This window comes from Vombatus ursinus, unplaced genomic scaffold, assembly GCF_900497805.2.
Source record: "Vombatus ursinus unplaced genomic scaffold, bare-nosed wombat genome assembly UNPS02009573.1, whole genome shotgun sequence".
Taxonomy (NCBI): domain Eukaryota; kingdom Metazoa; phylum Chordata; class Mammalia; order Diprotodontia; family Vombatidae; genus Vombatus; species Vombatus ursinus.
The window spans coordinates 12,183,948-12,204,214 of record NW_020949351.1 but is presented as its reverse complement, the minus strand read 5'-3'; the positions used below and the strand labels follow the sequence as shown (position 1 = coordinate 12,204,214).

Here is a 20,267-nt window from a genome sequence, read left to right as displayed (position 1 = left end):
GTGATTTGCTTGTGATTTGCATCAGTGTAAGGATTGTTCTGACTCCTTGAAGTAAGTATATGAGGAGGAAGCATATGTAAAAATGATGATGCTTACAGTAGAAGATATGTTTTCCTTTGTGACCAGTGCTATGTATTTTTTAATAGTGACGATTAAGGGAAACTGAGTCAGTCAGACATTGGTTGAGTTCAGTTCATTAAATGTTTTAATATTAAGTAGCTGCTATTTTCAAGGCCCTGTGTTGGAGATTTAGAGACAAAAACAAAACAGCCCATGGCTCTTAAGGAGCTTGTATTCGGCTTTGTATAGTGAAAAATGTCCTCCCTTTTCATCCCTATGTCATAGAATCCTTAACTTTATTAAAAGTATAGCTTAGAATTCACTTACTATGTGAGGTCTTTCTTTTTTTTATGTCTGGTATGGATTTATTAAGAAGATTCTTAGTCACAGGGAATAGAAAGCTGTGTACAGAAGAGCTCAAAGATTTCTGACTTTTAAGAAGCATTAAGTATCATGCCATAAACAATGCTTTTCCTAACTCCCAATGTCACCACCAAGATAGCCATACCCATGTGAACAATTCCAGCACACACTGCCCCGTCAGGGGTTGGTTACCAAAGGCAGGAAGAAAAGGTGCAAATCTGTCAATGTGATCAAGAGATTAGCTTTCCAGCTACAATCCCAGGATACTTCAAAAGGGGGTAGCAGTTACCTGGTAGACCTGAGTGGCTTAGCCACAACAAACAGAAAATACTTCACACAAACAGGAGGAAGCAATCAAGGAAAGGTGTTTCAAGATGGAAATCTTACTGGCAATGCCATGAACAAAATCTCAAGATCCTGCAATGCTGCAGGCGACCCAGTGGTGATAATCACTGATTTTTAAAAAAGGTTACGCACAAGTCCTGCCACAAAGGGACAAAAATACATAAAGAGTCCACAGCCATATCCAAATTGGGAAATCAAGGGTTATCCATGACATCCAGATTTCCAACAGGCTCAAGATCCAATTTCTACAATGCCCAAAGTGCCAAACTATCCTCAATAATCCAGTGGCCCTTGCTAATGGTTTGGTGTCCTCAGTTTTCAGGTCCCAAGAAACAAAGCTTTGGGGGAAGCTGCAATAGCCATATCTCTCTCCAGCCCCATCTTTTTCCTTCCAAAATGGTTGTCTGACGTTATCACTGACACAAAAGCTTCTGTGGGAGCCCCAGCTTGCTTTTAAGAAATGAAGTGTGTCTGTGGAGTGACTTGCTGGACCTTGTGATCTACTAGATTGGCCAGTGCTTCATAATTGCAGATAGTCATCTCATGTTGACGCATCTCAGTCCATTCTCCTCTCTGTCCAATATGAAACACCTTTGTGGTGTCAGTGCAGAAGTTTTTTTAAATATGAATAGAGAGATGATAGACATTTGAAAAACAAGAAATTTTTGTGGCATATTCTAATTCTCTGGTGAGTTCTCAATTTAGACTAAAAGTCCGATCTAGTTTTTGGTCTGTATCATCAAAAGACATTTGTGGAATATTTTTGGAGAGTCTCATCTCTGAAGGATGTGAGTCATCGTCATCTCCCATAACAATGATTCCTTTCAGTTTAATGTTGCCCATAAACAGAATATTAAACAGCAACTCTTCATCAGCCTCACTTTCTACAAACTTGGTGGGGTCAGCCCACTCCTCCCATAGTTTGAAGACGCTGCCTACTCTGCTGCCCTCGAGGCTCTCATCGCGGCTCTCTGAGTCGATGTGTAGGTAGGGCCTGTAGGCCAGGCCATGCTGCTGCAGAGGCTCCTTGTGCTCTGATGGGCAGCAGCAGCTGCCACCCCCGCTGTGGCTGTGCCCATGCAACATGACGCTGGCCCAGACCTCATTGCAGCCTCTTGAGGTCTTTCTTATTTCTCTCAGGTGTCAGCAGTCTGTCTCTCTTGAAATTACTGGGTAATATTTGCATATGTTTATATGCATACTTAATATATCTTCCAATAGAGGACCACTGCCTCATTTGATTGGCTGGCTGTTGTGGTCCTGTCTGAGATTAAATGGATGTGGTTGTGGTTGAGTGCATGGACACACATATGAGAAATGTGAGGAAAGGGTCTGAGGGCAGTGGCTAGCTAGAGGCAGTGGCTGGGATTCCATCACACGGACATGTCTGCTGTTCTAGTAGGGCATGAGTTCATGGACATACCTTCTGCTCTAGTGAGGCATAGTTAGGATATTGAGTGGGGTCAGGGGGGGCAGTGGTTAGCTAGGGATAGTAGGCTTGCTATTCTTTGAGGCCTATGATTGAGTCTGGAGGCAGTGACGTGGTTAAGGCCAGATTGTGTAGTTAGATCCGGATATGCCTGCTGTTCAGTGAGGCCCATAAGGAAGTTAGAATATTGGGGCTACAGGGCAGCTTTATTAGGAGTCCATCACTGGGAATACAGAATCACTAGGATGGAGAGGGAGTGATGGGTTGACAGTATGTTGAAACATTGAAGAATGATTTCAGATAGGATATTATCATTCATAGAGTATGAGCCTGGAAATTAAATTATCCCAGAGGTCAGGCAGTAGTGTGCAACTCCTGTTGATGCAGGGAGTCTGAGAGAGGGCCTGGAGCTGGATAGAATCAAGGAGGCCAGGGAGACTTCCTGTGGTGATACAGGGGTCCTGAGAAAATACCTGGAGAGCTGTGGAGTAGCTGCTCTGGGAGACCATGAATCACTCAAAATTAGATTGCTTTTGAAAGAAGGGAGCCAGGCTTTGTTCCTGCCAACTTGTGCTTCTGTGTGCTTTTAGAGAATCATGTTGTTGAGCTTTTTTTTCTGATAGTTATCAGATATTTTATTATATGTATTTCTTTTTTTTTTATTTGTTTGTTTGTTTTTTGCTAGGCAGTGGGGTTAAGTGACTTGCCCAGGGTCACACAGCTAGTAAGTGTTATGTGTCTGAGGTCACATTTGAATCTAGGGCCAGTGCTCTATCCATTGTGCCACCTCACTGCCCCCTATTATAAGTATTTCTGAAACCATTCTGTAAGTCATAATCTTCTAATACAGATTGATTCCTTTGAGAAATAGTAGAAATGTAGTGAAAAAATAAAATTGGAAGATTGAATTTAGGCAGATAAATGCAAAAAGTATTTATCTAAGTACTAATTATGTGCCAGACATTGTGTTAAGTGCTAGGGATACAAACATAAAGAAAGAATATCACTGCCCTCACGGAATTTACATTAAAGTGGCAGAATACAATACATAATGGAGGCTGGAAGGTGAAGAGGGGGTCCTGTGTGTTAGGTATTATGTTTAAGAGCTGATGACTAAGAAGTGATGTGATGGCCTAGTAGAGCCCAGGGTTGCTCCGGGGCTAGATTTTAAGATTTCTTTAAGGAGGATATGGAGATGATGGCCAAAGTTTTATCTTTGCCTGCATGAAATGTAGTTGTTTTTGTTTATAGCTATTCTCAAAAGACCATCTTCTTTTCATTTTAGCATCCATCAGCAGTCCAACATTTGTTTGATATTGGTGCATATGAGTTCTTCTCCATGCTTCGTCCTAATGTGGATCCAGATTTGCAGGCTGAAATTGATGGTATTATGGATGGCCTATTTATTCTTCCTTCAGATGGTTCTTCCTCGTATCATCGTTCTACATTTTTCCAAACCAAGCCATTTGTATGTGGACCAAAAACTGGTAATCTGAAATTAATATGATATATTCCTTTAAAAATCTCATTTTCCTAAAGCTGTTTTTTGGATAAAAAAAAAAAGTAGACTTTATACAAAGAAAAGTAGTCCTCTTGATGAAGCACCCTTGTGTGTTTAATATAGTGATAGGTTGAACTCTTTTCTAATGAGGGATTTCCTTCCCTGACTACCTAGTACTAATATCATGTTTATTATGTTTATATTCTATACATACTTATGTGTGTACATGTTGTTTTCCCTATTAGAATATAAGCCTGTTGTAAGCAGGGATTGTTTCATTTTTTGTATTTATATTCCCAATGCCCACTATATAAATCTTTACTGATTGATTGGGTAAACCAGAGTGCGAAGGTGAAATAAAGATCCTGGAAACAAAACCTTCAACTAGTCCATTGTGTTAATCCAAAGGCTTAAATATTTTCATTTGAGTTAAAATAATTGAACCTGTCTAATAGAAAAGTGATGGGCTGATGGTTTGGAGGAGGAACTCTTTAGGTTGAAATTGATGGAATTTAAAAAGTATACCTATCTAATAATGTAGGATTCAGTAACTTATTCTCTAGAGAATAGTACACTTGTTACGGATGAGAACAACACTAAACAATGCCTTTTTACATTTTTTGGGGGGGGCAGTAAAAAGCTTGTAAAAACTAAGATAGTAATTAAAAATTGTAAATTTTATTTTCATGGAGCAAAGAAGAGAGCGCAAGCCAATACAATTTTGGGACCTTTTTTTTTTTTGCTCCACAGCTTTACCAGAAGAAAATGAAACTAGACCTGGATATTTTCCTCAGGACATAAATAATCTCCAACAGACTGAAGGCTATTCAGGATCACTGAGTATATATATATTTATGATGATCATTTCTGTATTCTCTGTTAAATTTAAGTATCCTCTTTGGTGTAAATTTGTTATTGTTATAAATGTTACAGTGCCTAATGCAAAATTTAGTGTATGCAGAGGACACATTCTTTCAGTTGAGGCAAGTAAATGTACCATCTAGAAAATCAGTTGAAGATATATCTGTTTGCTCATGGGCTTGCATTTTAAGGGCATTTAAGCATTTCCACTTTGGAAACTTTCCCTTGGCTGCCCCAGAACTCACATAAACCTACTTATCCATTAAAGAGAACAGAGTGAAAGCTAAGTGAGGACAGAGAATAACTAGTGGAGAGTCATGGATTTCTAGAGATGTAGATAGGATTTTTAATTTTTTTAATTAAACAGACTTACCTGCTTATTACATGTAATATAGTTTGTTTTAAAAATTTGATGCATTTCTCATCTGTCTAAAATTTTTGTTAGGTTTTCATTTAGCTTTGTCTTTGAGATGATGGAATAAATACACACTAAGTGCTGTGGACATCATGTTTTGTATCATTAGTCCACAGAATAAGGCAGGCAGGTCTTTAATAATTAGTCACTGAACTGAATAATATAGTGATATAGGGAACAGTTGAAGGAGGTGTGGATGTCAGAAAGGGTAAAGGTTTGTTTTTGAGTGGGGCTCATGAAAATATTAGGGACCTTTCAATTTCTGGATTTTATTTTAAAGCTGAGTTGAAGAAAATAATTAAATCTTTATTGATATCTCTTGTTTTTATGTCATCTGTATTTTCAAATATCTCTCCTCCCTCCCCTTCCCAAAGAGCTTTCCTTTGTAACAAAGAATGAAAAAGAGGTGGAAAAAAAAACAGTTTGGCAAAATAGCACAAAAAATGAGCCTGACATTGTTAAAATGCTGTCTTAAAAAAATTCTTTAGTTTACAGTTTTAAGTAATTATTAGTAAAATCCTTATGAGCTCAGTGTGTAAGCTAAAATTCCCACTTTTTTTCCTTTTTCTTTAAAAGAAATAATAACCAAAGGACCTTATTCTTTGATCACACTTTGGAGATAAACTTTTTTTTCTTTTTGTTCTAAGAGTACTACTCTATTCTTTAACTTGTTGAAATTTTTGCCCAGCCATTGTCCTTATTTGCACAATGGTCTTTGCCAGTTGAAAGGAAATATGGAGAGATTGTTTCAGTGCTGCGACTTTAACTTCTGAAGTGATAAAGAACCATTTGAAAAATACTATTTGTGAGTTCTGTAGCTTTTACTTATCTTTGGTATTGTTGAACTTCCTGCTAACTGCTATGATCTAATTGAAAAGTGACATTCTAATATGAGTTCTAAGGCCGAATCTGTACCTACGATCATCATCTTATTTAATTTTTTTCCTCTTTGACTTTAACCTTTAACATATAATACTATCATGAATATTTTAAAATGAACTTACTTAATTTAATTTAATGATATATCTGTTATTGTTAATATATAAAGTTGGGATGATGTCCACTTGATAATTGCTCCCTCTTCCTCACTCTGCAATCTAGCCAAACCAGCCTTCTTTCTGTTTCTATAGAATTGACTCTCTTATCAGTTAAGGGGCAGCTAGGTGACATGGCATAGATTGCTGGCCCTGCAGTCAGGAGGACCTGAGTTCAAATCTTGCCTTAGACGCTTAGCTGTGTGATCCTGGGCAAGTCTCTTACCCCTCTGTGCCTTAGTTCCTTATCTATAAAATAATCTCAAGAAGGAAATGGCAAAGTACTCCAATATCTTTGCCAAGAAAACCCCAAATGGGATCACAGAGAGTCAAACACGACTGAAATGGTTCAACAACAACATCAATTAAATTACTTCTCAGCGAGGTTGAGAGGTAGCGGACAAAATGGAAGTTTCAATGCAAACTAAGATGATTATCCAACTTAGTTCATGATAAATGTTTCTTATCGAATTTGCTTCTGTAACCTATTTAATACTATGTAAATATATCTTTGGTTAAGAAAAGATCCCTTTGAAAGATGGTAATGTATGTAGGTAATGTAAAATAAGCTGTGAGAAACATTGCCATTCTTGGGGACCTTGCCATCAAACTCTGCTGTTATTAAGTCTTATGAAATATTTGCTTGACTTCAGTTATAGGTGTTTTTGTCATACCTTTGATGAAAAATGGAACTTATGATGGGAATCTTGTTTTACTTGTCATTGTTATTAATAAAGGAGGGAAAATTGTTCTGAAGTTTGATGATTGTAAAAATAGCTCTATTGTGAACATCTAGAAAAGGAAACAGTGCTGACAGAAAGCCAGTATGACTTCATTAAGAACAGGCTCTGCCAGGCTAATCTTATTTTCTTTTTTGACAGGCTTACTAAGCTAGCAAATCAGGAGAATACTATAGATATAGTTATCCTTCAAATAGAGGCTAGATCCCCACTTTTTTGTGTATATTATGGTGGGGATTCTCTTTGAATATGGGTGAGAGCAGATAGCCTCTGAGAATGCTTCCAATGCCCAAATTCTGTGATTCTGTGATAATAATTACATGTTTTGCTATTTCATTAACAGTAAATCAGACTGTGAAATGTTTGAAGTTTTCCACATTTCCTTGGTTGCCGCTTACTGCAACAGATAGACATGTTCTTTCCTCTAATGAAAGGTATAGTAGCTGAAATGTTTAAATTATTTTTATTTTACATGGTACTGTTCAGTATCCTATATAATAGCTTATTAATTTTTAAACTGTGCTTGCATCCAGTGAAGTGAATAAAAGAAGTCAGCTTATATTCACCAAATTTTTGTCATATGGACCTATATGCCAAAAGACCCTTATATAATATATGTTGCCTGGGTAGGAATAATACATATTGCCTTGGCAGTCAAAGGCTAGTATATTTTCTAGGACTGATTAGTTATGTAAATGTCTATACTCATTTTATGTTGAAATTCTTACTGCTGTGAATTACTTTCCAAAATGAAGTTGTCATTGGCTCTAGACTGAATAAAACTTATACAGACTTACTTGAAATAAGCCTCAAGGAAGCTATCCAATGACAAAAAAAATTTTAAATAGATTTTGTAATTGAGTTTTATTTGTTGGTAATTTTTTTTTATTAATTTATTTTGAATTATCAACAATCACTTCTATAAGCTTTTGAGTTTTAAATTTTTCTTCCCCTCTCTCCCCACCTCCCTCCCCTAGATGGCGTGCAATCTGATATAGGCTATACATATACATTCCTATTAACATATTTTCACATTAGTAATGTTGTAAGTAAGAATTAGAACCAGTAGGAGGAACCACCAGAAAGAGGAAATAAAACACAGCAGAAGAAAAAAAAATAGCAAATGATATGCTTCAATCTGCGTTCCAACTCCAGAGTTCTTTCTTTTTGTGGACAGCATTTTCCATCATGAGGCCTTTGTGAGATGTCTCAGATCCTTGTATTGGTGAGAAGGGTTAAGTTTATCAATATTAGTCATTGTACAACGTGGCTGTTATTATGTACAATGTTCTCCTGGTTCTGCTCATCTCACTCAGCATCAGACCATACAAGTCTTTCCAGGTTTTTCTGAAGTCAGCCTGTTCATCATTTCTTTAGCACAATAGTATTTCATTACATTCATATACCACAACTTGTTCAGCCATTACCCAATTGATGAGCATCCTCTCAATTTCTAATTCTTTGTCACCACCAAAAGAGTTGCTATCAATATTTTTGTACATGTGGGTCCTTTTCCCATTTGTATGATCTCTTTGGGATATAGTCCTAGAAGTGCTATTGCTGGGTCAAAGGGTATGCACATTTTTATAGCTCTTTGGGCATAGTTCCAAATTGCTCTCCAAAATGGTTGGATCATTTCACAACTCCACCAACAATGCATTAGTGTTCCAATTTTTCCACATCTTTTCCAACATTTATCATTTTCCTGTTTTGTCATGTTGGCCAATCTGGTAGATGTGATATGGTACCTCAGAGTTGTTTTGATTTGCCTTTCTCTAATTAATAGTGATTTAGAGCATTTTTTCATATGACTATAGATGGCTTTAATTTCTTCATCTGAGAACTGCCTATTCATATCCTTTGACATTTATCAATTGGGGAATGACTTGTATTCTTATAAATTTGACTTAATTCTCTATATATTTTAGAAATGAGGCCCTTATCAGAGAGACTGGTTGTAAAAATTCTTTCCCAATTTTCTACTTTCCTTCTAATCTTGGTTGCATTGGCTTTGTGCAAAAACTTTTCAATTTAATGTAATCAAAGTTATCCATTTTGCTTTTTGTACTGTTCTCTATCTCCTGTTTGGTCATGAATTCTTCTGTTCTCCATAAATCTGATAGGTAAACTATTCCTTGCTCTCCCAGTTTGCTTACAGTATCAGCCTTTATATCTAAATCATGAACCCATTTTGACTTTATTTTGGTATATGGTGTCAGATTTTGAGCTATGCCTAGTTTTTGCCATACTCTTTTCCAGATTTCCCAGCAGTTTTTGTCAGAGTGAGTTCTTATCCCAGAAGCTGGGGTGTTTGGGTTTATCAAATAATAGATTACTACAGTCATTGACTACTGTGTCTTGCATACTTAACCTATTCCACTGATCCATCACTCTATTTCTTAGCCAGTATGTTGGTACTTTTTTTTTAAACTGTCTTTTTATTTATGCAGATGCAACCATTGACTTATATTTTGAATTATATTAATAGTAGTAGTGATACAGCCTCACTTCTAACAGATTTCTCTTGTAGTAAATTGTATGCATCAGATGATGTGTTTAGAGTGGAGCTCTATTTTGTGACTGTGAAAGAGATCGAAGTTGATTGACCTCTGCAGGGATGAAACTTCTAATCTTAGTCTCATTATTATTAAGCTATATCCAAAAAAAATGGTGCAGGCCTATATTGTGGATGATCTTAAATTAGTCTGAGCGATCTATAATAGTGTCTGATTTGGTCTTCCTACCAGCCAGTCTCTTCCGTCTTCCTCTTTCCAGAAATCTTCAGTGCTTCCCTGTCATCTCTTGTAGATATGTCTTGGAAAAGACATAAACTTACCCAGGCATTCAAGGCTCTCACTCACTTATGTATCACTTATATTTCTTTCTAATCTTATTTCACATGACTTCACTTCCAGCCAAACTAGACTACTGGCTGTTTTTGGTAGCCTTTCTGCAGAGAGCTACTAGAAAAAAATGACAAAAACTGAGGATCTCACTTTGAGCAAATAAGGAGGTGAATAAGGAAGAACTTTCAGTGACCTGAGCAGAGAGTAAGGTATTTGTGTATCTTCCATGGCCAAATGACTGCCACTTGTTCTATGCTTAAAGTGGAGGCAAGTCTACTTCCTAGAAGAGGATATAAAGCAGCTCAGATGCCTTTTCGCTTCCATCAAAGAGAACAAAAAATCAATTCTTTTTCTCCATACTTTGTCTTCATCCCCACTCCTCGAAGATCTTCAGTGTGAAAATAAAGAAAAATTAAGATCTGAAGAGGCAAAGGGAAATCATAGTTTGTCATAAAAATCATAATTTTTACCCTATCCCTGTTACCTTATCCTGTCCCCTTACCCTCCTATTCCTTATTCATTTTTTTTTTTCTGATGTTGAGCCATTTGAAAGCACCAAGCACAGTAGTTGGGAGTAGCTTCATTTTTGCTATTAAGTAGCCATGGCTGCTGAAAAAGTGTGAGGGTTACAATGCTGGCAGGGGGAGCTACCCGGCCTCTGTTTCCATTGGTGTCTTTCCCTGAAATGATGGCAGTGGGGGTGGTGCCAAAGGCTGCTACACATGGGGCTTTTGGACATAGAGTCCTTAGGCAGCTACCTGGGTGGAAAGGAGGAGCAAGGAAAGAGATCTTGGGTGTTAGGGCCTCCTTGGTCAAACTACCTGTCTCTCCCTTGGGGTGACTTACTGTGTTGTCATGACTGGCTTGCCTGCCAACTAGTGGCAGCTAGCTTGTGGCATGGTATTTTGTTCATGCTAGTGTTGTCTGGCCTGAAATATAAACATATGGAAAGTGAAGACTGCCTCATTTGTACAATGCCATCCATAAGTAAAGTGATGATTAAATGGTACTACAGCTAAGAAGGAGACAGGTCTTTTGAGGATACCATTTGAATCTGTCTAAAGGGAAGCATATACTCATAGAACTCTCATGGCTTGGTCACTAGAGGTGACTGAAAGGTTTTGGCCCCAAGTTGCAGGATTGGACAAGGTCCTGAAAGATATGGAGTACCCTCTGTAAGACCAAGAGGGAGGGGAGTTGCCCAACTTGGAGGGGATAGAGAAGGAAAGGATCCTAACTGAGGTATGGCATGGAAAGAATCACTCTCATGGAATATGTTCCTTCCTATGCCTCTTGAAATATTTCTACCTCTGATAATGAAATTTCTAATAATGAAGTGTGTGGTTGAAATGCATCCTCTAATAGAGTTGTTAAAGTATTTGATGATCTTTAACGTGCAAGTAGGTTGTTTTTCTAAATAATGCCTTGATTTATTTCAGTTCTTTAAGAAGTAGTAACTTCACTTTAGTCTGGAATACGTGTGAACTGTTGGAAGATGTTATCATGCAGGATTTTCCTCCTGAGATTTTCCTTCATCGACCAAAGATTATTCAGGTAAGGATATTTAGTAATATCTTTATATTTGCTAAAATATTTGGTAAAATTTGTGTTTTAAATTAGTATTTATCAATAAGACAAAAGCAAAGTGGGAATCTCTGAAGAGAATTTTATCAGAATAACAATAATGATAGTAATAATATGCCATAATTTTTATATTTTACATATGCCAAGGATATACATTTTTAAAAAAATGGTTAATGGTTACCCTCATTGTTGGAAGCAGCTCAATCTTAGCTGCCATGTAGAATGTGGTTTGAATTCCTTAAATTTACCATGTATGGATGGGAGAGAGGGGATCTTGGGCCTTGTAAAATTTGGGCAGAAGGGCAGTAGTCTACCTCTACAACATTCTTCCTGCCACCTGCTCCTTTCTCATACTCACACGTGTGACATTCTTGTTTAGGTGCTCACTTCTTGCTTGGACTATTGCAGTAACCTTCTCGCTTTCAGCTTTTCCCCTCTCCAAACTGGTCTTCACTTACCTGACCAAATAATATTCTTAAAGCACAATTCTGACCGTGTCATTCCTCTTCTCAGTGAAGTTCAGTGGCTATTGCCTCTAGAATGAAATACAGAATCCTCAGGTTGCTCTTCACAATCTGACTTCAACCTACCTCTCCTAAACTTACCTCCAATGACCACCCTTCACGTAGTATATATTCTAGCCAAACTAGACTTTCTGTTCCTTGAACTTGGCATTACGTCTTGGCTTTTTGTATAGTCTAGATATACAATAAATTCCACTGCTGGAATATATTCCTTCTTCTTTCAGCCCTTAGCATTCTTAAAGATGCAATTCAGGTGCCACTTCCCATGGGAATCCTTTCTTGATCCCCTTAGGTTTTAGTGCGCTCTCTTCTCATATTCCTTGTCTTTACTTATATATTTTCATGTTGTTTCTCACACTATGAGCTCCTTGGGGCTAAGCACTGTTTTTCTACTTTTTGTTTGCAACCTCAGTTAGTGTAGCACCTTATTGTTGTTGTTGAGTCATTTCCGTTGTGTCCAACTCTTTGTGATTTCATTTGGGGTTTTCTTAGCAATGTTATTGGAGTGGTTTGCCATGTCCTTCTCCAGCTCATTTTATAGATGAGAAACTGAGGCAAACAGGATTAAGTGATTTGCCCAGGATCACACAGCTAGTTAAGGGTCTGAGGCTAGATTTGAACTTGTGAAGATGAGACTTCTGTTTCTAAGTTCTATCCACTGAGCCACCTAGTTGCCAATTGTATTTAGTAGGACCTTAATAAATGCTTTTTGAATTGAATTGCCCTTTTAAATTGCTTCTACCCTGTCTTGAAGGGTAAGGGACCTTGGGCAGGAATTATGGCCCATACAACCCTTGGCACATTTTCATGTGCATCCAGAAATGCTACAACATTCAGTTTTGGAAATAATCAGTTAATACTGCATGATCTGTTGAAAGGTCATATATAATACATTTCCTGGGATTAAAATGAAATGAAACACTTCATGTTCAGTTTTTCAGTATTGGTGAAGGCAATGGAAGATGAATTGATAGTGAACTCTTTCAATTTCTGAAAGCCAGGTTGATTAAATAATGTAGAATTAGAGATGGCGAAAAGGCTTACTAATTCCTTAGAAGATAAAGACTTTATTCTGTTAATTAAAAAATTCTATATTGGGGAACCTTCAGTTTTTTCCTTCTTAGTCCTTTTTTTTTTTTTAAATAAATTTCACTGTTATCAAGCTTTGGCTCTTTTTCTTCAGTTTTCTTATTTTTGATTCAGGTTTACTATTGTAGCCTGGTGGAGTGGAAACAGTATAGGACTTGAATTCAGAAGACCTAGACTCAAATGTCGCCTCTGCTGATGACTAACCATTTTACTTTATGCAAGGCACTTAATGTCTCTGAGCTTTAAATTTCTCATTTGTCAAATAAGAGATAATAATACTTGTATTACCTGCCTTACAGATATGATATGAGGATAGCGCTTTCTGGGCTGTAAACTACTATCTAAATGTGAGCTAGAATAATATTTCTATGCTAAATAGTTTTTGGTCTTTTGGTTCATATTCCTTTATAATATTTATAAATTTATTTATTCTTTTTGATGAAGGGCCCTCACTCAACCCAAGAAAATCTACTCACATTTAGCTTCTGTAATTATTTGCAGGAAAATCAGATATATTGTTCCTATAACAATTTTCATTGTTATTTATTTCAGAATCTGTTATCTCTGTTGAATCTGGCATTTGGAAGAGATGAGCAGCCACGTTTAGCATTAAAAGCAGTGTCATGTCTGCAACAATTGTGCATGTATTTGAGAAACAGACTTAACTTTCACAGAGATCCAGGATTTTTCTCCTTTAAACAAGGTCTTTTTATTTATTTTTTTTCATTAGATTTTGGCTATACGTACAACTACAATGGAAAAAGTCTACAGTGTGTAATGTTATAGAATAGAGCTTGTATAACTTAACAATACAAAACCCATTCTCTTCCCCACATATTCTTATTTTTAAAAAACACAGACTGCATATAAGTAATAGAACTATTTCCAGCTCTTTTTTCTCCAAGTATTTACATTTTTCCATTCTCATACTGATGATAATAATGTAACCAAGGTGTTCTTGGGAGCTATTGGCCATAATTATATTTCTGGTTACTGTTATCATCTTTGTATTTCTTATGTTTTCATCTACTTGATATTAATTTTGTGATTTAGTTCAAGGTTGAATGCTGATGACACAATGGCTTAATATTATTGGTGAAAAGGGAATAAAATGTTCATTTTCATTTTCTTGCTCACCAAACTTTTATTTATTTTTTTTGTAGCATATTAAATGCCTAGTAGTGGGAAAAAATTAATACATCTGAATTAAAAGTAAGAAGTTTGTGGCTTTACCTGGATTTATGTTGTGGAATTTTAGGTTTTTAGATTTTTGAAGGATTTTAGAGGCCATCTGGCCCAGTATACTTTAAAAGAAGTTTTATTGATGCCTTTTTTTTTTTAATTAGAGCCGTTTGCCTTTAAGATTCCTCTCTCTGCTGAAGGATGAACTGACTGCTTTTGAGAGCATATTGAATAGTTTTATACCAATTTTTTTCTCAGTAGCTTTCCATTATGATTTCAAAGATGTTATCACAGGAAAAAATTGATTTCAACATGTAAAAAAAATTATACGTAATTAATGTTGATATTCATTTCAAGAAGCATTCATTCATTTTTGACACAATGTCAAATCCTTTAAGGTTTTGCAGAACAAATTTGGGGGTTTCTTAAACAACAGTATTCCTAGGAGCTAGTGTTACCTTAGCCTTGGTCTGCACAGACCAGAAAATATTAAGTGGGAAGGAAGAAACCTTAAGTCAATTATATTTTTAGTCAGCTTAATAAGTTCAGCTTGGTTTGAGACAGGAGGTACTAATAGGAAGATCTCCCCTGGTTGTTAAAGATTATAGCAATTGAGGAAAGCAGGTGATAATTACTTGAGTAACAGTAGAAACTAGTGGTTCTTAAGAACGGCTTCAAAAGATGATTGAGAATCATAGTAGGAGAAAGCAGAGTAGAGACTGCCAAGTGTAGAAATCTACTATAGAACATTATTGTAAAAATTCATCGTTTCTAAGGAAATATCAATTACCTTCATAGAGTATACTTATTTTGTGTCACCATTCTGCACCTTCTTTAACTCTTCTTGAAATGACAGTGTTGTACTAAATTATCTCCAAGATTCCTGTGAGGAATTGAGCTGAAGCATTTTGTTAACATCAAATATTGCTCTGATTGTGCTTCAGCATAGTATTATTTCATAATTCATTGCGTGTACACTTTGTATAAGTGAAGGCTTTGGTTTGGCTAAGAGAATGTGAGTACAACTTACACCTGAGAGGAACTTTAGCCAAGGGCCAAATTCTGTCTATGCTAATCTGCTCAGAAGGAAGCACCATCTAGTGATAAAATAGAATAACTGTTATTAGGATATCAAAATAGTATTTGTGACTTGTGATTTCTGGATTATAAAAATCTTGCAATATTAGTTGACAGCAGAATATGATAGTAAATTGGTGGTACTTTGTCATAACATTGCACAGATAATTTGCTTTTTCACTGAGTTCTGTGTGATGCTGTTATACTTGGAAATTTAGGCAACCACAGTTGTTGCATTATTACAAATAATTGGAAGAATTCACTAAATGGAAAAGCCACTTGAAAGATGCTTTTTCAGACAACTCGGAAGATTTAAGTAGTCTTTGATTTGTAGTTTTGAAATGTACTATTAATACTACTGACAGTAAATGACTGATTGATAGCTAGGAGTTTCTGAGTACCTAGTACCCCTTTAGGAAAATATTTATAGTTCTGACCTAGCTAGCAGATAACTCTGAATGAATTTTTGCACCACAGTGCTGTGGGAGCCTACTTGGTTAACGTTAAAAGTGAATTATATTGACTGGGAAGTTTCAAATACTCATTTTAAGGCATTTGATATGAAAATTATTTCTCTGCTAGGCATAACTGTAAAGCTATGCCAAATTAATAGAGGTATTGTGATATAGTAGATTGAGAATCTGGGGGCCTGGATTTTAATCTCTGCCCTGATACTTAATACTTGTATTTGTGACATTGGCATTGTAACTCAGCTGGGCATCAATTTCTCTCTTGGGTCCTTTCAAGCTTCCAAATCTTATGTTTATGTAATAGCTGACATTTGCATAGTGCTTTATTTCAAGTTTACAAAGTGCTTTATATGCATTACTTATTTTTCCTGTCAATAGCCCTTTGAGGTTGGTGCTATAGGTAGCACAGGCTCTTTTAAAGATGAAGAAGTTGATGTTCAGAGGTCAACTCACTTGCCCATGATTACACAACTAGTAAGTGTTGGGCTTGACATTTGAATTCAGGTTTCTGTGTGTTCTAAGTCCAGTGCTTTTTGTACCACATCCTGTTGCCTCAGCCTATGACTGCATACGAGAGGCACAAACCTAGGGTTTTAAAATTCAAAAAGGTCTTTGGAAGAATAGTATGTAAAAACTTCTAATGCTTTTGACTAATTCATACATTACTGATAATTTTCTAATTTTTTATTCTATTAGACATAGTTTCCCAGAATTCTTCCTTGTCCTATAGCCGTGAAACAAGAGGCACCCATCATTCCCAGAATACTTCCCCGGGAAGCAGTAGCCCTCGACCTTCAGTAGTTGGACATATAGGCTTGCGTCCCAGAGGAGATGGCCAGGATTGGGATACACTATCTTCCAGGTGACCTTAATGAAAGTGGATGGATTGGTGAAATTACCTTAACAGTTAGAATATCTCTGTTGTTTTTGTTGTTGTTGTTGTTTATATCATAATGGGACTATATGAAGGATCTGTGATTTTTATCAGCCAATCAATAAATATCTATGAAGTTCCTGCCATGTGCTAGACAATATGCTAGGCACTAAGGAAACAAGTACAAAGAATGAAAAAAACAATCCTTACTTTCAAGAAGCTTTCATTCTGGTGTAGGAAGTTTCTGATGTGGGAACTTCCTTCACCAAAGCTGATTATAACCCTTCTGGACCTGGTTGATAAGTCCTAGGAAGTAAGCTGAAGCATGTAGGGGTTAAGTGATTTACTGATGGTGATGTAAAAGTTAGGAAATATCTGAGATGGGACTTGAATTCTAGATTTCTTAATTATAAGAGCAACATTCTGACCATTACTTGTCATTGCATCTCTGTTTTTGTATTAGGAAAGAAGCATTTCTTCTCTTTGAAGCAGTATACACATGTAGACTTAGCTTTAAACATTAGGTGTGTCTTAAAATTTTTTATAAATGCCAACATTTTAAATGTATTAAAGAAATATATTATCTAAAGAATCCTTTGTGAATTCTATCATAAATCAAAAATATTTAAAAAGTGAATTAGGTTCTTGATTTATTCTTCATTTAACTTTAGATTTTTCCTATGTTGAATGCATTTAAAAATACAGTTAATCTGGATATGCAGTGGTAAGTGTTGATATATGCCTTATCCTTAGTCCAGAAGCATTTTGAAAATGGTTTATGTTTATCTTTGTATATGGGAGACAGCATGCCATAATGGATGGAGAGCAGGGCAAGAGACATAAAGACCTGGATTCAAGTCCTGCCTCTGATACATACTGATTGTATGTGATCCTTGACAAATCACTTAACCTCTCGTGTTCCAGGCAGCTCTCTATGCTGTGAGAAGGTGCTGAACTGCATTGGTAGGAGGAATTTCCTCATCTGGAAGTTCCTTATACCAATAAAACAGGTCCAGTTCTTATCCTTTCTATATAGATTATATCCTATCCTCGTATAGTCATTACAGTATATCAGATGATGATTATGGTCATCAGCCAGGGATGTGGATTTTTTTCCCCTACGAAACAGAGAAAATTTCAATTAGGTATTTTTTTCCCTCTTTTTATTCTTCTAACATCTTTTTGTGTGTGTGTGGGCAGGAGGGGTTTTCCTTGTTGTGAATTCTTCATGTTAAATGTTTATTGATATTTTCCCTCCTGCCAGGAAAACTTGGTATCCTAGGGCTTCTTTCTGTTGTGAGAAAGGCCTATCCCATTAAGTATTACTTTAATGTGCAGAGCTTACTGATTTCTTTGGAATGATGCATTTTGCAAGGCTTATGAAAATTCATTTTGTATTAAGTGTATTAATTAAATTAGGTCTCTGGTCTTTTCCTTTGTTAACATTCTTTTCCAGCTAGAGTTGGACAAGTTCAAATAAAAAAAAAATGAGGTCATGAGAAAGAAAATAAATAGGTATTGGAAACATTTTGTAAGAGTCACCGAAAGACTACCAGATTATATGCCTTATATATATGTATTTTTTTTTTGTGACAATTGGGTTAAGTAATTTCAACAGGGTCACATAGATACTAAGCATCTGAGGTCAGATTTGAACTCAGATCTTCTGACTCCAGGGCTGGTGCTCTATCCACTGCCCTAGTTGCTCCATGACTTATCTCTTCTGAAATTTCTAAGTTAATTTCAGGACTGTGCTGTAGATCTGTTGGTTTGTTTTTCTATAGAATTGACTCATGTGATGAATGATAGAGTTTCTTATTGCTTCAGAAATGTGTAACATGGTTCCGAATCTATTGGAAGAAATGCAAATTAACTTTTTTGCTTCAATTATAATTTTGAGCCTTTTTTTTATAGAATTTAGTCATGTATTTGTTTAGGGATCCACTACTTAATTTGCTTAGGATTTTGGCAAGAAGAAATCTAAATGTGGGCAATATGAAACTTCCTATAAGCAAAATTATAAATATGTAGTAAATTTCTTCTGAGGAACAAGCATCTATTTCTATCTCCAGATTCTCTCCACAGATATGGTTTCATATTTCCATTTGCCTACCATATATATCCATCCAGATGTCTGACTGGCACTTCAGACTGAACATGCTTAAAACTGAACATGAACCAGAAATATAGCATCACAAGTGTCTTAGTTACTCAGATTCATAATTTGGGCCTTCTTTCTCCTTCACTCTGTCACCTGCAGTTGATTATCAAGTTCTGTCAGTTATACTTTCAGGGCATTTTAAAAAATGGATTTTTATTCATCTCTTTTTGTTTTTTTATGTCACTAGATGTCCCCCTATATCTGTGTCCTCCCTTCTACTTTAAAAAAAATTAGGTTTTATTAATGACTGTCTCTTTTATATCGTGATTATTTATAGAATATATCCCCTTTGTGTGCCCCCTTCAAATTGTAACAAAGAAAAGTAGTTAAGCAAAAACACTGGACCCAGTTATAGTATCTGACAATGTATACAACATTCTCCAGTAGTAGATCCTCATCCCTTTACTGAGAGGAACTTTTGCAGTATTTCTCACCTACTTCCTTATTTTCGCTCCTCTGCCACCTTAGTTCAGGACTGTATTACTCTTGCCTGGTTCTTTATAATGGACTTTTAATTGGTTTTTTTTTTTTTTTTTGGTCCTACTTTGTCTTCTTTCTAGTCCATCTTTCATCACTTTCTGGGTTTTTCTGATGTACCACCTTGAACATGTCACTCCTATTCCAAAACTTTTGGTGACTTCCTCTGCCTTCCAAATTGGGTGTAAATTTTTTCCTAGCATTCAGGGGCCCTCATGATCTAGCTCAATTTTTACTTTTCCAACCTTCATATGATTCCCCTTCTTGTATTCAATTCTAGCCATGCTAGGTTACTCACTGTCCTTTTTTCTTATCTTACCTTCTTCTGTATCCATCCTGTTCCTCCATGCATGGAATAGGCTCCCCTACAGAGTCACTTGTTGAAAGCCTTCCCTTTCTTCAAAGTTAAATTCAAGTGCCTCCTCCTATGAAGCCCTTTCTGATTCTCACTCCCACTACCAATAGTGCCCACTAACTGCAAGGAATATCTCTCTCCTCCAGCTATTAATAGTCCTCAATCTCCTCTTTACATTGGTCATTTGATCATTTTCTTCCTTTTATTATAGCTACATTGTTTTATAGACTCTATTAGATTGCAACAGGAGACTGTATCTTATTTTATCTTTGAATTTCTAGCTCCTAAGACAATGCCTTATAATAGGCACTTAATAAATATTTACCAACTGAATTGCTGAAGTTCATTTTTGGTGTTTATTGTTGGTTCTACAGTGAAAGTAGTACAGTTCCTAGACCTTCCATCCATTCACCTTTGGATATGGTACAGACTGATCTGCGTGAGCTAGAAATTGAGGATACATTGGAGCTACAATTCCAGCAACTTAGTCTTCCCCAGTTCTGCATCTCTGTTTTGGAATCAGCAGTCCCTCTCTTAAGAACAAGTGAGTTGGTTTGAATTAGTTACTTCTTGGGGTCATTTTATATTAGAATTTGGGGTGTTTTCCAGAAGTCTTGCATGTTTTCTTTCCTTTTTAAAACAACCACATAGGGCATTCAGACTGCTTGAGATTATGTGTTTTCCTTGGTCAGCTGGCAGAAGTTAGAAAATAGAGATTGGGTAAAAATACAGGTAGCTATAAAAAATGACATGTCACCGGGCTCTTCCAATGTGATTGCCAAGGAGAGCCAGTAGTAGTAGTAGTAGTAGTAGTAGTAGTAGTAGTAGTAGTAGTAGTAGTAGTAGTAGTAGTAGTAGTAGTAGTAGTAGTAGTAGTAGT

At 36.3% G+C, this 20,267-nt stretch overlaps 1 protein-coding gene and 1 pseudogene across 4 annotated transcripts in view; one reads left to right on the top strand and one right to left on the bottom strand.

Annotated features, from left to right (window-relative positions):
- The window catches only part of RTTN (rotatin), a 206,593-nt gene that overhangs the window by 2,161 nt on the left and 184,165 nt on the right, over positions 1-20,267 (top strand). For all 4 annotated transcript variants that reach the window (XR_003568290.1, XM_027852445.1, XM_027852446.1 and 1 more), the window contains exons 3-9: positions 3,483-3,684; positions 4,449-4,538; positions 7,092-7,182; positions 11,034-11,148; positions 13,344-13,494; positions 16,217-16,382; positions 19,762-19,931. Coding sequence is in view for 3 of the 4 variants with exons in the window: in XM_027852445.1 (XP_027708246.1) it covers positions 3,483-3,684; positions 4,449-4,538; positions 7,092-7,182; positions 11,034-11,148; positions 13,344-13,494; positions 16,217-16,382; positions 19,762-19,931 (985 nt within the window). In the remaining variant the exon portion in view is untranslated. The remainder of the gene's footprint in view (positions 1-3,482; positions 3,685-4,448; positions 4,539-7,091; positions 7,183-11,033; positions 11,149-13,343; positions 13,495-16,216; positions 16,383-19,761; positions 19,932-20,267) is intronic.
- LOC114036060 lies at positions 1,222-1,854 on the bottom strand (annotated as a pseudogene).